This window comes from Enoplosus armatus, chromosome 4 (assembly GCF_043641665.1).
Source record: "Enoplosus armatus isolate fEnoArm2 chromosome 4, fEnoArm2.hap1, whole genome shotgun sequence".
Lineage (NCBI taxonomy): Eukaryota > Metazoa > Chordata > Actinopteri > Centrarchiformes > Enoplosidae > Enoplosus > Enoplosus armatus.
In genome coordinates this window covers 2,828,721-2,850,445 of record NC_092183.1, presented here as the reverse complement: position 1 = coordinate 2,850,445, position 21,725 = coordinate 2,828,721, and the positions used below count along the sequence as shown (strand labels likewise).

The 21,725-nt window shown below is 45.3% G+C and overlaps 1 protein-coding gene across 1 annotated transcript; it reads right to left on the bottom strand.

The window, feature by feature from the left end:
- Positions 1-1,222: 1,222 nt before the first annotated feature.
- On the bottom strand, positions 1,223-20,326 carry rusc2 (RUN and SH3 domain containing 2). Its single transcript, XM_070904088.1, has 13 exons — positions 18,749-20,326; positions 16,556-17,138; positions 10,878-11,567; positions 9,756-9,953; positions 9,279-9,452; positions 7,761-7,837; positions 6,863-7,037; positions 6,341-6,446; positions 5,775-5,821; positions 4,588-5,665; positions 4,313-4,483; positions 3,343-3,779; positions 1,223-1,663 (listed from the first exon to the last, which is right to left on the bottom strand). Exons 1-12 carry the CDS (start codon positions 20,324-20,326, stop codon positions 3,572-3,574), a joined length of 5,085 nt encoding a protein of 1,694 aa, XP_070760189.1. The 3' UTR covers positions 1,223-1,663; positions 3,343-3,571.
- Positions 20,327-21,725: the final 1,399 nt, after the last annotated feature.

Sequence of the window (21,725 nt, the reverse complement as noted above, 5' to 3'; positions counted from 1 at the left end):
CCCCCTAAATCATGGGAAGTGCTGATTTCCACAGAAAATATGTCTTCACTATTCAGGGGAATCTAATTTGACTTCCTTGTGACGAAAGTACTAAATATAATAAACTGTGACGTGAAATAAGACGTGTTTCTGCAAGAAGGATTCTTGAAATATTATCGGCTGTATGACGCAAAACAAATGTGATCACGTCTGAGAGTCAAACTGTATACGGACAATAAATCCTTCAATAAGCCTTAAAAAAAGAATCAGTTCCTTAAAAGTTGAAAAGATGCAGGGAAGTGATGCCGACGGCAGCCAGATTTTCAACACTCGGACTTCAATTACTTGGCTTTGGTTTTTGATAATAGACAGATGATACCTCAAACTTTACCTCTTGAGCACTACAACACCTCCCCTCCAAGTATCTTTTAAGTTGGAAAGAACACTTGTTCACACTATATTAATGTAATATACGCAGGCCTTCATGTCACCGGTGCTCCTGCTGATTGAGGCAATATGACGCTAACATTGAGGAAAACGTTCAAACCCAAAATGCCTAAATTTGCTAACAAACACCAATCACACATATTCTACATGTTTGTGCCTCGTTTTATACACTTTTAGTCAAACAGACTGCTTTGTAAATGTTGAGTCAACGTGATCCTGTCAGTAATTCAGACTGACCCGAGTTTCATAGGAAGGGATGCAGACTGTCAAACACTACAGCTTGACGGGAGAGACATCATATAAAGAAGAAGGGAATATACCACTCACTGACTGCATGGCATTGTGTGAAAGAGCCTGAACTCACGGCTGATGTCTCTCGTCTTTTAAAACAACAGCACCATCTGGTGGCAGTGGAGCTGTCCTGGATTTGATAAGAAAATGATCTTTCGGGGCAGAGAGTGAGCAACTCTCTGTATAACAAATATTAGTTATACTTCACCCAACTCTTATCTTTTGAGGATCACACACTCTCTGGCTCGAAAGGCAGTGAAAGCTGGTTTTGTCTTTCACGGAGGACGGATGCTGCTGTGTGATATTGTGCGCAGTAACCTAGAAACAAGCAATCTGACCAGTTACAGGATTGTATTTAGACGTATTCTGGCGAAGGTTAAAAAGTTCGGAGTTAGTTTGAAACCTTTTCCACGGACAGGAAGTCCACAGCCTCCTTTCATTTCTACACAGAGCGTCTTCAACAGTGAACTGTGTTTAAGGACAAAAGACACAGGAGCCACTGAAGTTTGTGATCACATGAGCACTTTGTTATTTAACATCCATAGTAGTTTGATAATGTCATACGTATACGTCATATAGGCAGGACACAGAGAGAGAAGAGCAGTGTCACTGATGCTGAAGGTATTTACAGGCAGGAGGAGGCAGCCAGGGAGCGTGAAAGCAGATAAAAACAGAAGAAAGAGCTTCTTTCTTCCGCTCTTTCATGTCACTCCTACAAGTGTAGCATTTTAAAGCGCGACATTTCAGCCAATCAAACGTGAATCTGTCTCTGCCTCTCACCCCCGATGTCTCCGTTTAGTTCCGTCTGTCCCGTGTGAACTCTGGACAGGATGTCAATGAACAGCAAACTGCCTGGAGGACCGACACCACTCGTCACACCTTCCACTACCACGGCCCGGCTGCCGTCACGGTTGTTAGCACTGAAACTGAAGCTCATGCCTGCGTCCTGTATTTCACATAAAATGCATCAACAAATCAGTAACAACATTCACACATGTACCTCTGTGGCAGAAAAGAATCACTGAAGGATTTAAACATATTTACACTTCAATGAAAATGTGTATTAAATTGTTTTTGCTGAAATTAAATGACTGTACAAACTGTACAATAACTGAATTAACAGAAAGGTTAAATGATCTCTCGAAAACTACACAAGCATTCAGTTATTTAATAAATGTACACTGATTTGACCATTTTATGATGTGTAACATTTGGCTTGGGCATCCTTGGGTATTCTATATATATATATATATATATATATATATATATATATAGCCGTGATTTTAGTTCCTCGTCAACTCATTTTGAACCTAAGGCCACATTTTACACCTGGGCACGACAGGTACGCACTACAGACAGGAACGCCCACAAAGCCACCATCACAAAATGTGTTGGGGTGTCCCTTTAAGCATCAGAAAATAGCCCCTCCATATCATCTCTATTTGCTTTGAATCTCAGTGGACGTAAATCTAAAGAAAATGTCAAGTTAGACACGTCTTAGCATACAAAATATAATATTAGGTCTCTAGCCTTGAAGTGTCCAACGGGGCAGTCCTCCCTTTTTTCCTCAAGTGCTTTAAGGCATAGCTAAGATAATAGATACCCCTCTCTAAATGCAACACATATAACTAATTAGCAATACTTTTGTCAGCTAAGAGTTTCCAGGCTGGATCCCCAACACATTCAAAAAGGCCTCCGCACGTCTCCACAGCTACGCTTTGCTTTCATTGGACATCCTTCCCCCTGTTTTCTGCAACCGTCCACTTAGATGCTTCCCTCAGCTGATTGAACTGCTCGATAAATAAATAGAAACTCACCACATGTGTAAGTCATATATGCATTTACAGTATGTACCAAGAGATCAGGATGCACATGTACAGCTCGCTTGAGTGCGTCCTCTTCAAAAACTGTGAAATTAAGAAGGGAGGGGGGGGGGGGGCAGGACTCAGCAGGGACACATGTGGGACATTTTTGCAGGGTTTACATGCACTTAAACAATGTCAATGATTCATCAGGGCTGTGGTGGGTCTCGTGAGGGAAAGGAGGGGGGGGGGGGATTTGCTCGTCAGTCCGTCCAACTCTTCGTCTCCACAAAAACAGGCTTTGATGAGCAGCGAGCAAATCCACTACAAACTCCTGTGTGGGTTCCTGCTCTTCTAATGATGAGAATATGCTGACTCACACCTCTGCAGCAGGACGGGGATCAAAAACGGGTTTTTTTTGCTTTTACATCGACCACCTTAAATCTTACCAAAACAGCAAGGATTCACTGGTTTCTATTTCTATATATAATGAAAGCGATCAATCGGCACCAAGTAAGCGACAGGACATCAAACCGGACGCCGGAGTTAGACTGAGGGCAACCGCTGAGCACTGCGTTCAAAGTGTGGCACAGCGAGGTGAATGTACGGACAGCGAAGTGCAGCTAGGCGTGGTATATATCATAGTGTCTGTGAGTAGCCCCTCCTTGTTTTAGTTGACAGTAGAGATGGATGAGATACCGTAAAGACCGTCACATAGTTAAGCTAGTAGCACGGCTGCACGCAGAGAAAGAAGCGTGTGTTGGAGTGTCTTTGGGTTCGTTTCTCGTGTGGTCTTTTGGTTTTCGGATGTATGCATGCATACTTGTCTGGATGTGAGTTTGTGTTGGAGCCCGCATGCTTCCCTCGCACGTGTCTGTACATCGTCTTCATAATCTTCCTATTTTCTACAACGTTTTTTTCGGGAATCATTCCCTCAATGTCTCGAGCAGCAGCCATAAACAAGTTTTTTTTTTTGACGTGGCAGGGATACCCTCTGCGTCCGAAGCGGTTTGCCTTCATCTTGCATTAACTCCTCTTTGGGCAGCTTCGGCTCAGCACTGCCCGAGTCCAGCGACATCCTGGCTGTCCTCCATGCTTTTGAGGGTAACATAGATGATGGGAACCAAGCCCTGCGTGGAGCCCAGGGAGCAGAGCAGCCAATCTGGATCAGCCTTGCTCAGGACCCGCAGGACATCGCCCTTGTTGAAGCTCAGCTGGCCGGGCTCGGTGGCTATGTGGTGGCACAATGCTCGCACTTCACTGAGGAATGACAGAGGACATGGACCAAAAGGTGAGTAGAGTCCTTACTGTCAGTTATTCTGATAAATGATTCATCGTTTTGATCATTTTTAAAAAGCAGAAATACCAAACACTCAGCAGCTTCTCAGTTCTAAGAATTTGCTGCTTTTATCTTACTGTGATGTGGTGGTCTGAATATATTTGGGTTTTAGATGGTCGTGTATATTTTATAATTACCCATTAAACTACAGAGTATTTTCAGTTCCTCTCTGCTCCATAAATTCACCCCGTTAACTGAAATACGATGATTTTTACGATCAGTTCTTACCATTTGTTTCTTAAACATGCATATTTCTCTCAAATCATATTGACTCTCATTTTAAAAAACTTTTGGATACTTTCAGGCGGTAACCTGTGTTTGACCTTATACGTGATTTGTGCTGCTTTTACAATCTACCAAGTCTCTTATCTAATACATGGGTTAGTTGGTTCTTAGAGAATAATCCTACTATGTTTTCTGACAGAACACCACACAATGTGTAGTATTTGCTCACCATGGGGCCTGTTTTTTAGCTTCGGTTGGTTGGGTTGACCTTGGTGGAGGTGTGGTTTGGGCGTGGGTGGGTGTGGCTGGAGGCTCTGCCTTCTTCCCGCTGCCTGCTCCAATAGTCTGAGCTACAAGGTCAAGAACAGACCGATCCAGAGAAAGCCAACCTGACGGTGGCCTTAGAAAGAAAAACACAGAGTGGAAAAATGTGAAATTTATTGTACCGATAGCTAAAATAAACTTTGGTAAAATGTTACAGATACCATCAGACTTTTAACTCACCTTGTTGTTTGAGCTTTTCCCCTCTGTTCAGCTCCCTCCACCCTCGAAGGAGAACCAACACTAGACCCAAACAGCCTGCCCCAACGCAGACTCTGTCCCTGAGAGGGGCTTTCCTCTTGGGCTGCAGCTTGGGCTCCGGTCCCTGCAACCTTTAGAGGTTTGGAGTCTTTCTCCTGGTTGACGACAGACTCTGGAGGGCTTCCCATCCACGAATGCCGTCCCCTGGATCCAGCTGACTCTCCGTTGGAGCTACTGCTGCTTTTCCTGCTTCTGTGCCCCTCCCCTTCTTGTCTTGACTCCGCCCCCTCCACCACTCCCTCTCTGGTGGGCGGTAGCTGGCCCTGTCGTCTCTCCGATGACTTCTTCCTCTTCTCGGTCTTCACAAACTTTGACCCCTCTGTGGATTGGTCGATGTATACCTGGGAGGACTGCATCAGCTGGTACCACCAGCCCGCCTGTCTATCTTGCCGCTGACGCCCCTCATCCGCCATATCCTTCTCTTTCTCCTTCCTCCTGTCCTTCTCCGGTCCGTCCTCACCTTCTCCTTGGCTCTCTTGTCCTACGCCCTTCACTCTCTGCCCACCCACGCCCCTCTCCTTCCAGAGATTGGCAAACCCTACATCCATCGTCGCCTGTCTGCTAACAGGCCCGGCGGTCATGCTCTCAGTTGTTGCCCCGTCTTTCCTCGACCTTGAACTCACTCCTGCTCCCTCTCTTCTGGACCCGACCCCTTCCATCCTCGGCCATGTCCCCTCTCGTCTCAGCACCGCCCTCTCTTTCTTCACCTCTGCACTTGAGTCTCTGACCATTTCGCTCACGGTGGTGCTCCATCCTCTCATGAGCTGGAAGGTGGAGCGAGTCGATTGGTCGACACTCTGGCCTGCGGAGCACAGCTGCTCCTTGCGACGGAGATGCTCCTGACCTTTTTGGAGGAGGTGTGGTTCAAACAGCAGGTCCAGGTCGAAGGGGAGGAGCGACAGTGGCTGCAGCAGGAGGAGGAGCTCCTCAAACAGTGGCTGACATGCCCCCTGCGACAGGGGAAGGAAACCCCACGGGTTGTAGTGTGCTGCTACAATATCTGAAGAAAGTAAAACAAAACAGGAGGAATATCAGAGGAAGATTCAGAAGAAGCAAGACTTCACACACATATAGTCATCAAATAACTCTCTTTATCGACGGAGTCTTACCTTCATGTGTGTAGAGGTGACTGAACCAGAATTCCAAAGATTTTAGGCTGAAATAAAAAACAAATCTCATTTTAAAATGACAAAAAATGACAGGTTATTGTACAGATACAGATACGACAGATATTGTAAGAATCTGACGCTGCAAATCATTATTTTAAACCTGCAACAACTGATTTTCTTTGGCCAGTTGGGGGCAGCAAAAACAAGTTGTGAACATTGACATCACCTTTTAAGTTTATAGGCGAACTTCTACACATCCAGCAGTTACGGAGCAATGTTATCATTTTCATTATTCATTTGGAGTCGCGTCTCTGGCCACCAATATTCTCTCTATTTTATCTCTATTTTTGGTCTCTAGCAACTCCTAAGGGAAATATTGGGCTCTTTAGCTGTTAAATGCTCCACTATGTTCACCAGCTGGTCGGAGCTGCAGATTCATGTGATAATTCTGCACCTTTCACACTGTTGATACGTTCATTATGGCCGCTTTAAAGATCGTGACCCCCAAGGACGAGAACCATGGTTGTAGAGAACATATGGGCGATAATGACAGAAAAATGACTCACTTGAGCAGGCCGAAGATGAAGGCGTTGAGTCTCATGCTGTGGCTCGTGAGCTCAGAGTACTGGCTCACCTTTGAGAACAGGCTGTGGAGAACACGTGTGGACGGGCCTGATCGAGACAAACATACAAATATGTTACCCATAAGCACCTGCTTCTTCTCTAACCTATTACCTCACACGGATGCTATCAATATAATCTTACCAGAAATCAGTCTGCAAAAACTTTGATTTGAACAGTTTTCCTCTAATATGATGCATCTACAATTTTTGAAAATATGTATATCTTTCTTTGACGGGACTTTTGTTCAAACACATTTAAATGTAAAACAATGACGGGAAACATTATTGCATATAACTTACAACCAAACAACCATGTTGGGTGTTGTGGATAACAAGTAGTCTACTGTGGATTTTATTTTGCCGGCTGTGATGTTATTTAAAAGCGCATTAAGCATGAATCTGGTTCTGCTTACTGCTGAACTTACTCAAAAAGTAATAATATTGAGTATCTATCTCATCTCTCACCCAGCTGTGTGGAGGCCTCCACCAGGCTCCAGGGCTGGCAACGCCGCTGTCCGATGATCAGGTCCAGTACGTAGGCCTTCAGCCCGTCCTGCAGCACCTCATGCAGGGCCGGGCACAGGTACTTCAGGATGAGGTGACCCACGTTGGGGCTCACCCAGCTGTTCCCCAGCTTTGCCTGGCAGGGTTGCAGAGAAACATCGGGGGATAAAGTGAAAGTGAAACAAATTAGGAAAGATGTGGGATCAAAGATAGAGAATGATGCATAACTTCAAACTGAAACTAAATATGTTATCTGTTTGCTCAAGATTTCGATCAATCGATGACTGAAGGCTGTATTTGGCCTTTTGTCTCTGGATTAGACTGATCTGCAGCCCAGTTTATTATTCATTTATATCTTATCAGCTCTGTGTTAATACACACGTTATGTGCCAGAAATTCAGTTTCCTGATTGAAGCCACTGAAGAAAGCAAAAGTCACAAGGGACCAATTAAATATCACAAAGCGCTGGTGGTTCCATGAATTATGTGTTGTATAATTAATACATAACTAATTTAAGGACACACGAGTCCTAAACATGATGGGACTGACACTAAACAAACAGTTTTACTTAATACTTCTAAGAGTTTATATTTAATAACTGAATCCTTGTTGCGTTTGACTGAGCCAAGACAAACGGTGATGCCAGAAAACTGTTGGTGTGTCTGAGTGTGAACTAATGTAATTTACCAAGTGAAAGGTTTTATGTTCTTTTGTACTTTACTACACTGCAGTAGTATTAAAGTTTATTTATAGAGCACACAGCTTAAGATGACCAAAGTGCTTCACGCAAGGACACACAAAGAGAAACATACCAAGGGCATCAGTCAGTCAGTCAATCTGATCCACCACTAACTCCTACCTTTACATCTGGGTCTCGACTGGTGCCAAAGTGTGCCACAATCAGATCCACTGCTGTGTTCACCGCTTTCACCAAACCTGGCGGAGTTCAGGGAGGGACAGAATAAAAGGAAGAGTTCGTCAATCATCCATTTGGCTAAAAGTAACTGTGTCTTTGCGATGAACGTCACTCGGTGGAAGTGTCTTTTTAAATCCATGGTTTGGTTTCCTGTTTTCCCCTCCTCCGTCGGGAGGTGAGAGGCATTAAGATCCAAATTTAGCTCACATTTCTGCTGTGTCCTTCTCTGTCTTTGTGCTTCTGCAATCTGCATGAATTCATTGTTTGATTTACTAAAACAGCAAGTAGTTGTGCAACGAACAGCTGGGACTGCCTTCTAGGGATTTGTCTGCCATTATCGTGCTCAGAACAAACCAGACAAAATGTACTGATGTCGAAATCTAAATGAGGTAACAAAACATTTCAAAAGACCACAATCCAACTCCTACTGAGCAAAAAGTATTTTAGCTTTATTTATAAAATGATACACGACAGCCGAACTGAACTTCTCAGTTTGTGTATCTGTTAAATGAATAACACAAAGGTGAACATGGCTCAGTAAACTACACTTCAACTTGGTCCATACAGAGAAGTAAACCTGGGCGATCCAGCAGAGGAATGATCTCCCTTGCTCATTATACGACCCCCTCCTGCCTCAAGAGGCCTTCAATTACTCTCCTCAATGTCAAGTGGCCTTTCTGCACCGAGAGCCACTTGATTTAAGCACCTTTCAACATCATTTCACTCCCCGTTCTCCTTGACAACAACACTGCATCCTCAGGAAATGTGATGCTCTAAGCAGTAATCTGAGATCGTTATTTGACTCTGTGGGTGTTGTGCAGTGCAGTAGTTTTCTTTTGTGGCTCAAAGTTAAAAAAAAAACTGTGTATTCCCCTTTTGACAGCTTGTCATGATTTATATTTATTAGTACAAAGGTAATAAGACATGCAACACATGGTCAGGTCTCTCTCTCTGGAACTAAATCATGACAAACATTTGTTTGCTTCAGATGCAACTTGTGCAGAGGACAGGACAGCAACTCCAAGTCCTTGTTCATACTTTACTGTCGCACGATGCTGGAATGCAAAGGTCTGAGCTGAATTATAACTTATGTATGTAGCCGCATTGGATCAATCATGTACTCGGGTCACGTCATGAAAATGAATCTATTTCCATAACAACTGAGCACCGAGATGTGGCTGAAAGATGAGATTCTTTTGTTAAATCTCTGAATTAAACAGCCTGAATGAACGCTGCACGTATGTTGTACCAGTCTAGAGGCTTGTGTGTGTTTGACCAGTCAGTCCAGTACTGGAAAACCCTCTCAGAGATGAGAACAGGGATTTTTTGGTGCAGGATTAAACTGGTTCCTGGTGGTCATGTGGAGTACTGCATCAGTACTAACTCTAACTGGCAATTCAATATTTAGAGATTTCCCACTGATTCCTGCTGTCGCTGTCTATCATGCACACACACACTCACCTCTCTTCTGCGTCAGGTCCACAGAGATGTGGGACTGTGAGGAAGAGCAGGAGGAGGAGGAGGAAGTTGAAGCGTCGGGGGAGAGGCAGAACTCCTCCGGAGGCTTCTCGGTCAGGGAGAAGTAGTCCGGCAGGAAGTCGCTGTAGCTGTGCTGCAGCTTAGCTGATTGGCCCACTGCTGAGACACACACACACACACACACACAGATGATCACACACACATACTGTACAAACACACACACCACTTTTAAAAGCATGAGAAGCCTTTACGGATCCTTAAGAATGCAGGTGAGACTTTGAGGAGCGCCTTTATGAACCTCTAACATAGTCGTTCTCAGAGGAACCCTGCACATAATGCTTTCTTTGGATTTGGAACTCCTTAATAAAAAGTAGAAGTACTTTAAGAATCCAAGTCTACTTTTCAAATATCCTCATAATCCTGCGTTCATTCCAACACTGTCAGTAAAATCATGAGCACCATGTAACCGTCCCAGCGTGTGGCCAGAGAGGGCTGAAGGGAAATCGAACACGTTCCGTCTGGCAGGTCGCGGTCCCCCGCCCCGTCGGGGTTCCAGGTTACCGGAGTGGGGGCCTGATCCTGAGACCCTCTCCACTCCCAGAGGGTTTCGACGACGGTACTCCCTCCATTTGAGAGCCTGGGGAGAGAGGTGGTGTGCTGTAGGGGCGGGGAGGTGTCAGGGTTAGGGTCAAGGGTTTTGTGGTTGGTTTGGGGTTAAAGGATGGATTATTGAGGAGATGGATAAAAGAAATATATGAGAGAAAAGGTGAAGGAGAAGATTTAAGTCCATTCATGAAGGGAGAGAAGAAAGAGAAAAAGACAACAGTAAGAATGTACAAGAGCTTAGCTTCTTTTCAAACACTGAATTACATTGAATTTAATAACTTCCCAAATGACCGTGTTTCATTCTTTGGTCAAAGCCGGCGAGGAAGGTGAACCAATTCAGAATCAAACGGGGAAGAAACCCTCCGCCGCTCGGCTCGCTGTGAGCTTTCCATCATGTGCACCACAAACAAGTGATATCAAAGCAGGCGTGTGACACTTTACTAACTTTAGAGCAGCAGTTAACGCTTTAGTTCCTTTCTATGTAAACCTGTTGACTGATTCCATCGTCAAGAGACTGATAGGTGCAAGAAAGCAAATGTAAAGTACAATGATAAAGAAGAACAAAACGGGAAAGATGACCACAGTCACAAAGAAGTTGAAAGAAAAAAGTAGATGGTACAGTTTGAAAAAGTGAACCCAGCAGCAAAAGTATATTGGAACTTGTGAGGTCTGTATATAACGTGATGAATGGGACTGACACTAAAAATGGACACTCAAAAAATGGTGACTGATTGTGCGTTTTGCACTTTTATGTGTATACAAAGCAAAACAGTTTTGAACCCCGATGAAGTATTTTTTTATTATCCTACCATTGAGCCATGTAACTAACGCAGGCTTATCTTAACTGCTCCTTTATAAAGTTTGCTTTGGTATACAGTTTAAGATTTCAGCCTTTATTTCCTTCAAGAACAAGAATCGTGAGAAAACCTTGTGAATAATTCTTTACGGACACACTGGAATTATTTCGGAACCTACCATTATGTGTTCTGGCTCCGGGTCCTTTGCTTCCCTCCATGTGATTTCCAGAGTCCAGGCAGCCCAGCGGGCTCAGTGTGTCACTGTGGAGTCCTGGTAAACTGGCCAGAGCTCCACGATGGTAACAGTGTCCCTGCACCGCCGGCAGCATTGGCGGCACCGTCCCTCTCTTCACCCCGAGTGATGGAGGTGGAGGGGTGGACGGTAACGGCACTGGACCCCCTCCCTGCTGTCCCGTCTGTGGGGTGTGCAGGGGGCCGAGGCCTGCTGAAAGTGGGCAGGAGAGGCTGTGTGGTGGCTGAGGGCTTGGGGTGCACGTGGAGCAGGTCCCACAGCTGGGTGCCCCCTGGAGCCGAACCGGTGAGTAGCTCCCGAGAGGGGAAGGACGAACTGAGCCAGGAGGAGGGGCTGCTGCGGCCAGAGGCCCCTGGTACCTGTGCACATTGTCAGCCGCATCTTCACTGTCCTCCCCCACCGGACCTCCAGAGTCAGAACCAGAGCCGGAGCTGGAGCGGGCCTGCATCCCAGAGACGTAGCCTGTGAGCAGGGGCAGCAGAGGCTTGGGCTGCGGGGGTTTGGAGGCGAACTGGTGGTGGAAGGTGAAGGGCTGGATGGGGAGGGTGGTGGGCCGCTGGTCCTTTCTGTAGCGGACCACCCCCGGGCGGCTGTCTGAGGAACTCGAGAGACCACCTGGATGAGCACAACAGGGGCAGCACGGATGGAGACGAGATGGAGGAGATGGAGGGAATAAAAAGAACCGGTTAGTTTTTGTACAGTAGAAGTTTTAAAAAACTTTTTGCTCCGACAACAATAGAAGAAATATGTGTGATGCAATCAAGGCAGCAAGTGATGATTGTCATAGCATATTTTTACAAATAAGTACAACACAATACAATTCAACAGCACCACAAACTACAGCCTTCAAATGAAAGCGTACCCTTGGGGGGGGGGGGGCTTTCTGTAGGTGGACCTAATAAACTGGCAACAGTTGAGTTGTTCCCTTTACTGTGATGTTTGCCACAGTAGAAGATTGTAAATAATAATTATTATATAATATTTCAGTTCAGTCTTTAACTTTGGGGTACAACTAATACATGTTTTCATTTTCTATTAAACTGATCATGTTCTGATTAATCAATTAATCATTTAATCTATATAATGTCAGGAAATAGTCAAAAATGTAGAAAAAAAGTTCACATTTTCAAATTGCTCATTTCCAACCAACAGTTCAAAACCAAAAGGATGATATCAAACAGAGCAAATGCTCATTTCAGAAGCTGGAACCAGCGAATAACCAGTCAAATAACTGGGATTAGTTCTGGTTCTGGTTTGACGAATTGATTAATCTGCTAATCCTTAACTGAATAAACATGAAGGTTAGAACTGAAACCACAAACACAGACTAACAGAAAACTGCCCAGTCATGAGTCACAAAGATCAACAGCCCTTATCAAAGACAACCATGCCACTATTCAGGCCCAAGTCCCCACACACACACACACACACACACACACACACACACACACACACACACACACACACACACACACACACACACCCACCCACCCACACACACACACACACACACACACACACCCACCCACACACACACACACACACACACACAAACACACATTCAGAGAAACACACAAAGACACACACATAGACTAAACCTGAAGGCACTGCGTCAGGAGAGACACCGCCGAGGAGAAGCCTCTTTCTGCACTTCTTCTCTGCCACTGAGATCTGTGTGTGTTTTTCTGTCTGTGTGTGTGTGTGTGTGTGTGTGTGTGTGTTTCTAGAGCTTGCAGTGTATGATAGACAGAAGCGTGTGTGACGTCGACGGTGTTGCGCAAGCTGTTTGTCACCCTGAAGGCCGGCCCACCGCTGCCACCTGAGCAGGGTGCAGCGACGTCCCTCAGCCACAGAGGGCGACGTTGAGCTGCTGCAGAAACATGACGGAGGAGGGAGGAGGGAGGGGGGAGGGGGGAGGAGAGAGGAGGCTACACACCCAGCAGGCCTGAGCTCCCACTGGGGATGGAGGATAGAAACACTCCCTCTCTGTCTCTCTTGTATCTGCTCCGTCATCCCTCTAATTGCCATTTCTTCCCTTTTGCTCTCCTCACCCACCTCTCCTCTTTCCCTTTTCCATCTTCGCTGCCTCCACTCTTCTTCTTCTTCTTCTTCTTTTTTTATCTTACAGATGAACCCATTAGACAGCAGAGGCTTTTCCTGTGCAGCTCCGCACTTCATGTTAGCATCATTAGCGAGCGAGCTGCTTCCCAAAGGCTTTTACAGAGGCCTGTACGACGCAGCGGAGTGAAGTGAAGTGTGATGAATAATATATGTGCTTAGATGCTGCACAGCCTCTCATTATAATCTTAAACCATCACAGTCAATATGAATAGTATTAGAAACTAAAGAGGCATGTGCGAGACAATTTCCTCAAATCTCTTTATCAATCTTCCCCCTGCCCTCCATATCATCATCGTTTCATTAGTGTCACGGGCCCCCGTCCAACAACTGAACGTCTTACAGCAGGTGGGGAAGTCCTCGTTTGAACTGAAACATCTGTACATTCAGCAACAGCAGTTATATATCTACATTACTTCACCATATTACATTGTTTTTTTCTTTGCTGTATTTGAAAATGTAGAGAGGAAATCTGATAATTAGGGACACAGCTAACAATTACATTCAATATCTCTTAATCTGCAGATTATTTAATTAATTGATCCGTCGTTTGGTCAATAAGAATGTCAGAAAATAGCCATCACGGTTTCTCAGATGTCTTGTTTTCTCCAAAACACACCGTTTACTTTCATAGATCACGAAGAAAACCAGCAAATGTTCACCTTTGAGAAGCTGGAACGAGTGATTTTTGTTCTGGAGGCGAAGCTAAGATTTTCTGTCACTAATCGATCACTCAGTTCAGCTCTTTTTCTGCAGCCATGTGATTGTAGGTGTACAGAACATACGGGGTAGGCGGGTACTGACCTCGGGTCTGTCTTCATGTTGAGGATTTGTGGCATGTGTAGTTTTTGATTTAACACATGCATGTTCCTGGCTTGAATATTAACTTGTGGACGTACATCTTTTTGAAATGGACAGTAAAGAAGTGAATTGTTCTGCAGGCGTGGCTTGAAAATCTTTGGTGGACGTCTGGACTGGAGTTAAAAAGATTTTGGGTGGAGGCGACCGAGGAATGCACACCTACATTCCTGCACTCTGACCTACATATAGTCCATACTGTGTGTACCATGCTCATTCAATGCTTGAGTTACAAAACTGACATTCACAATGTTAACTTGGAAGAGAATAAAATGTCATAATCTAGCAAACAAACGGAGTAAATGAAGCAGAAAATGGTTTGTTATACTTGTGGAGGCTGGTAATGGTGACCTGAGGGCGGGCTGAACCATTACTAAATACAGCTTTTTATTCATTTCAATGAAATTCACTTGTTCTTAAAATGATTTTTCATAAAAAATTAAAGCATACCACCACATGACAAGGTGACCTCTTTCTGGACAAACACCAACACCTGTTTAGTCTAAATAATTAGTTGAAGAAGCCAGGGGTGACTGCTCTGTTAATTAAACATCATCATAACAAGAGTTTTTTCTTTCTTCAAACCTTCCTAAAATGATTTTTGGGAGTATGGGAGTGTGAAAGGGGACAGCTGGAGCTTCCTGGGACGTTCCCCTCCTGGTGCACGCTGTCCCTGGTCTTATTCCAATGGAATTCCAAGCATTCGCTGTTTGTGTGTGTGTGTGTGTGTGTGTGTGTGTTTATCTAACCAGACACACACAGCATGCAGCTGAGACTGAGCTTCATAAGGTGACGGCGGCGTCTGTTCATGCAAAAAGTCTTGTCAGATAAATGATTCTGTACTCGACGGAGAGAAACTGTTTCACCGTTTAATTAGATGATACGACGGACAGATAGGGGGCCTTCCGGGTCCTCCAGCCGTCATCGGGGTCAGAGCACAGACACGGTGGCTGAAAACGTTCTGCCATCTAATTGAATTGGGCTTTAAAAAGACGTCGTCTCAGGCACCAGGACCCTGCTTCTCTGTGCGCTCCGTTCACTTCACACTTCACGGCTCGTTCAGACGTTCCCGCGGCCTCGTGCACTCGCCTGCACATGTTTGCAAGTGGTTGTGTTCCCAAGACCTACAAGACTCCTCCTCGGGACACATGTTCTTTATTAAAATCATTTGTGGTCTTTTAGCACTGCACTTCCCAGATATCACTTCTTCTGTGATTCTGCGCTATTTCAACTCTTTGATTCTCTTTTACTTGATTTCCTTTTTATACATATTGTTTGGGGGAACTAAGAATCTCATTGCCAGTGACGGCTTCATCGTACTTGTTGTTCATGTGACAATGAAGAACTTGAACTTGTTAGCATGATGAAAGTCACTGAAAGTCACCCCCCCCCCCCCACGACACGACAGCAAGTAAATGTTTTGCAGAGAAAGAGAGGTGACATCCTTTTTTCTGTCAGCACGAAGAAGCTTCTGTAACTTTCTCTGACCTTCACTTGTTTTTGGGCCGAGTCGGGCCTGCAGGCTCTCTGGATCACACACACACACACACACACACACACACACACACACACACACACACACACACACACACACACACACACACACACACACACACACACACACACACAGCTCAGTATGCTGAGGTAGAGCTCAGTGGGGGGTTTCTCTGCACCTTTATCTCCTCTCTCACCTGATTGTTATTCAGAGCACGTTCGGCCCACTTCAACCCTTCATTCCCTCTAGTTGAGTTGAGGATACACACTCTGTTCGAAGCACATCTATACATGCTGGCACAAGCGTATATTATCTCACACACACACACACACACACACACAGAGCAGGTCTAGATGCAGAATCAAACAAAACCATACACACATAAACCACAAATACAACATACGAAATGTCCAAAAAGTGAACAAACACTCCCACAAAAACATTGACTGGGGAAACGTTTGTGTTTGTCTGAATGATGCCATGAAGAATTGAGTTTAAAATACTGTTTATTCTTTGTTTTTTGTGTATTACTATATGATCTGTTGCATGTATAAAGTAAGTCTATACAGTATGTTAGAATGATAATGTTAACCTTTGAATCACAGCTGTTGGTAAAGCACGTGGCCTTTCTGGGTCCATTTTGATGTATTAAGTCTCTGTCGCAGCATGTTGTGTCAGTTCCTCAGAATCAATATTCTTCATCTTTGCCACTTACATATCTGCTCATTAATTCAACACCAAAATCAGCAATATTCAACGGCCATAAAAGGACAAGTTCAGCTAAGATCATCAATCATCAGTGTAGCCACAAGGCAGGTTATATTTTAAAGAAAGGCAGCACGTCAATTAAAAAAGGTAAATTACTAATTAGTAATTGAAGCAGAGTAGACAGCAGTGAATGCACCGATCAACAAATATTGATCTAACAGCTTGTGTAAATAGACAATTCTTTGCGAGTTCCTCTGATAAATGGAGCTTTAATCTGAGGTTGTATCTGCGGTTCTTTATCCATCTTGTATACAGGATTACTTTGTAACATCTGTCCATTATTACATATAATTAAAAATCTCCCTGTCAAATAATAATAACAAACCAAGAGATAATAAAATAAATATAGTAAGAGGTGACGTACCTTCAGCCTTGGCCCTGGTCTCCTTCGCCCCCTCCAGGTGTCGCTCAATGCTGCCTTGACTGTAACATCTGGTAAAGGGTACAGGTGACGGGCCGTGACTGTCGACCTCCACACGTTGCTCCAGGATTGGAGAGAAATCCACAGAGGAGTGGGAGTGGGTGGAGTAAGTGGAAGAGAAAGGGTCTGCAGCTGCCTTCATCGATGGCGACCCCCCCGTCCCTCCCCCTGTCCCTCCATTTCTCCGCTTGCTTCTCGCGATCTCAGCGAAGGAGGTGACTCGCGGAGGAGGGGGCGGGGTCGGGGCGGCGCCCTCGCTGAGCCGGACGGGGCAGCTCAACATGCGCTCCAGAGATCCGAGCCGGGGAGACGGAGACTTGTCCAGGTTGCGGTCGTAGCTGCGAGAACGGGGGCGGCTTCCTGAGGAGGCTCCACCGATGACGCCCCGGCCAACCACGGGAGGGGAGATGTTGACGTACACCTGGCCTTCGATCACGGCAGGAGCAGCTTCCGCCCCGCCAGCTGCCTGCTGATTCTTCTTCTCCTCCTCCTCCTCTTCTTCTTCATTGTCGTCATCATCATCTCGCTGAATGAAGAGAAATGAGGAAAGAAAGAACACAACAGTCAAACTTTCTCCAATAGTATATCAGATAAAACACATTACCGACCAGGTTTGGGTTTAGACCTAAAGGACAACAAATCCACAGTAAACCATTGTTTATTCTGGGGGAGTTTTTCCTTACCCGAATCGAGGGTCTGAGGACAGACTGTAAAGCCCCCTGAGGCAAATTTGTGATTTGTGACATTGGGCTATATCAATCAAAGGCCTTAACTGCCTTCAAGCCAGGTTTCTTTGACACAGTGGCAGTTGGTGACTGACAGTAGTAGCCTTCAGCTCTACATAACTGCTAAAATAATCCTCAGACATGATATAACCACTAGACAGTGGCTGGGAACTAAAATGAGCCAGCACCAGACTAATACCAGTGTCACTGATATTTAAAGCTCAGGGTTATTGTCATTGTCACGGGGCCTGCAGTTTATTTACTTCCATACCACTTAGTTGCTATTTATGCCTTTATGTTGTTCTGCATTATTCCCTTCCGTGTTAAGTCTGGTGTAATTTCACCAAATCACTTGAATCTCTGCTTTCTATTTGGATTTCTTCCATTCTTCCTCGCCTTACCTACTCAGACTGTATTTCTTATCACTTCGCTAAGTAATAATTACTTGTTGGTGTAAATTAACTAAATGTTCTGCTTAAACTTGATTAATCATGCACACCACCCGCGGCAAGCTGTGTTTTTCAAGATACCAAAGAAAAGAGAAATCAAAGAGTGAGAGAAAACGTTTTGTTTGGATTATGTAATCGTCTGAGTAATCTTTAATTCTACTTTATAACAAATGCTCCAATTAATGAGCAAATCAGTTTATTTCCAAGGATTCTTGTGCTCCATTTTCGTCATGTCCTGTATTACAGACAATTAGCTGGCACTATTTTACACACAAAACAACGAGTTTCACCTCTGTGAGTCCCTGATTATTAACTTTACAAGCAAACTCACAACCAGAGCGCCCACACATGAGAGGAGGCAAAGTAATCCCAAGAACCACGTAACAATACAGCAACAGCTGAGCCGGGAGGTAGAACGGATTCTTTCAAACTGTATTCTTTGTCTCTTCCACAGTATGTCACCAGGCAATTATTCAGCAAGGCTGTGTGGAGCGAGGGGGGGGGGGCGATAATTCAATATTGTTAGAATAATATCATGATGATATGATAACACCATACATTTTACAAATTTCCAAGCAAATTGTAATTAAAAACTTAAGCATTTCATGATATATGTCATTATTAGGGTTTGGTATTGTTTATTTTTTGATACTGAGTTTTGGTACTGACTGGTACTTTATTTCATAACCTTACTTTGAGAAATATAAACCCTTATTCTTATTTAAATGAAATGACCCAATGTCCTCAAATTGAATCAACTGTTGTCTAATCACAGGCAGCCAAACAAATGTTCAAATCAGGAAATATCTGATCAACTTTATCACCCGGTCTCATGTCTGGCTTGTTTGTTTTAAATAAATATGTGCGGTAAATCAATAAAGTGTGAACCTGTGTATACATTACTTATCCTGTTGGATGGATTACGAATTGTTAAAACTAGTGAGGTAGGATTCTCCACTCACCCTGGGCGACTCTCCATCTTCATCTTCCTCAAACACGCCCTCCTCATCAGCTCGCTGCCTGAACAGGAAGTACTCGCTGGGCTGGGTTGGGGTGGGGCTGCCCTTGCTGTGCTCATCGGAGCAGCTGTTGACCGAGGATCCTGCGGGACTCGGGGACGACTGGGAAGAAAGGTCACAGGTGACCAGCTTGTAGTAGTTCTGGGTGGCGACAACCAGGCGCGCCTCACTCTGCAGACAGGACGCAAGGTCTCCGGACGACCCAGAATGTGGAGGGTGGTAGGAGTTGCAGTTGGCGTCGAGGTCAAGAGCCCCCTGGTGCTCCACGGCGCAGGAGCAGGTGGAGGAGGTGGACAGGTGAGGTTCACGAATGAGAGGGAAGGTGTTGCCAAGGCAGGGGGGTTGTTGCTGTGATAGGGGAGGTTCAGTGGGGGAGGTGTGAAGGTCCAAATAGAAAGCCCCTCTGGTTGAGTCTCGCTGGTTTCCTGGTGGATCAGAGACAGACGAGGTGCAGGAGAGGTCAGTGGAGCTGTTGAGGTTGGTGTGCCCAGTGACCGGTGGCTTCTCTGGGATACCGTTGTTCATCTTGTTGTAAATAGCGCTGAAGTTTACGAGCACGCCATCCGAGCTGTTGCAGGAGGAGTCGCTGCCGTAGCCTTGCTGGCACTCTGCGAAAGGCTCCAAGAAGGCTTCAGGGAAGTGCTGAGGGTAGTTCTGGGAGAGTGCGCAGCAGGAGCAGTGCTGTGTGGAGGAGCTGGAGGAGTACGAACCGGTCTTGCTGCTTCGTCCACACCTCATAGGATGATCATCATCTTCATCGTCATCACCCCAGTCTTGCTCTCCGCAGTCCATGGACATGTTGGAACCGCTGCTGCCATGGCGCCGCTGGCTGTCAAGTCCTAGAATGTCCAGGTCCTCCAGGTGGTTGGAGAGATCCGAGGCTACGCCCCTCAGGGGTTCCCGACTGCTTCCACCTACTGAGCTGTGCAACAGAAAGGGCTCAGAGGCAAAGCCAAGGTCGTGTAAGTGGAAAGAAGCCATCCCGTCATCGAGGGCAGAGTTAGTGTCACTGTGGAGGTGAAAAGAGGAGTCTTCAAGGTAACCGCTGAGGTTGTCACCATCTTCCTCCTCCTCCTCTTCTTCTTCATCCTCGCCATCTTCGGTATTCAGCAGGAACGGATTATGACGCAACGGATTCCTGTTCCTCGGTTTGGCTCTGGGTAACGTGTGAGCTGTAATCAGCTGGTCCTCTGAATTGCTCGAGGTAAATGATGAATCATCACTTGCTGTGCTGCCTCCTCTCCCGCCACCCTTCCTCTCTCTCCCTCCGTTGCGGGAGGAGCAGGAGCCGCTAGAGGTCTGGATCAGGCTGCTGTAGAGCAGAGCCTCTCTCTGAAGGACGTCTCTCTCGGGGAGGGACGTGGTGCGACTCAAGCCCAGGTTCTCCGGCTGGCTAAACGGGTTGCTTCTCTTCAGCGAGCCCCCGCAGCCTCCCTGCCGCCCTCCCGACACCTGACAGTGCACCAGGGGGATATGATGCACAATCAAGGTCTCACCTGACAACTTCGGAGGGCTGTCCATGGTCCAGGACGAGGGAGGGTGGGACTGGAGCAGAGGGAGGCCCTGTGTGGGTGACGGGGGGAGTAGACGTGTGGTGTGTTAAGGGTTGCGTTCACACTGTGTTTGCTGGGTCTAGCTCTGCAGGGCTGCCAGGGATTTGGAAGGAGAGGTCGGGGAAATCAACACCGTGGTCAGAGTGGTACATCTGAAAAACACGAAGAGACAGAGAGAGGAAAGACGTTATAGGAGGAGGCAAGTACAGGCACCAAAGCACACATGCACACGTTCCACAAGCAAGGTAAAAATCATGTTGAGAGAGTCCAGGAGAAAGCGATCAATACGATGATATTAGCTCATTTCCTCACAAACAAAATGATCATACTTTAACCAAAGTTGAGAGAGTTTTGTTGCTATTATATTACTAATTGTATCATTCTTTCTTGTGTCTTATTATTTCTTTTTTGTGTGTTTTATGAGATATTAAAGTCAAGTTCATCCATAAAATGTCTTAAAGGGGCCGCAAAAACACCAGTTCCCCAACCAGCCAGGTATGTGTAACATTATGTAGAACTTTATCTAAAAGTAATAACTTAAAAACACTGCATCCTACCGTAATACAACTCAATAGCATCTTTCATTGGGCCCAAGCTGAGATAACCCTGATGACAGACAGACTTAACAATATGATTTAAATACTCAACAAACCCTTAATTTCTTTCTCTTGAATAAGTCTCGTGTGCAACAAAAGCACCATAAAATAAGCTCGTATGAAACAGCTGCAGTAACATAGCAGAACTATAGCCTTCCAGTCTCATCTGTACACTGAGCAGGGTGAGTCAGCACCATGTGAAGTGGAAACACTGAGATCCACACACACACACACACACACACACACACAAAGCAGCTGACTCTTAAACAGGGCTATGATCTCATCCCCATCCGCATATTACACCCTAAATGACACACACACACACACACACCGAGTACAGAAACCATCACCATCATCTGTTGCACATCCATTACACCCTAAAACTCACATCTCTCTCCTCAGATTCACTTTGTTAGGCTAATAAAAGGTATTTAGCTGATAATTAGTTTAATTTAAATAGTCAACTTAAAATGATGGATCAGTTTTGGCACCCTGTGATCACGTTGACAGCACACTAGATAAATGGACACCGGCTGCTAATGCATCGAGCCTATATCGATGGAGCATGTAGTGGTTTTAGATGTCAATACGTAAATCCCAAATTAGGGCTAATACCTCGGTGTAATTACAGCAAACAAATTGGACCAGCTTGTATCTGATGCCGGTGGTATTATTAAGTCCTTGTGTTTCTTTCAGGTAAGACTACATTTTCCAGGGTGCTTTCTGCTTTGCTGCAGGATGTCGTTTCTTCTGTCAACACTTTTCTCATGT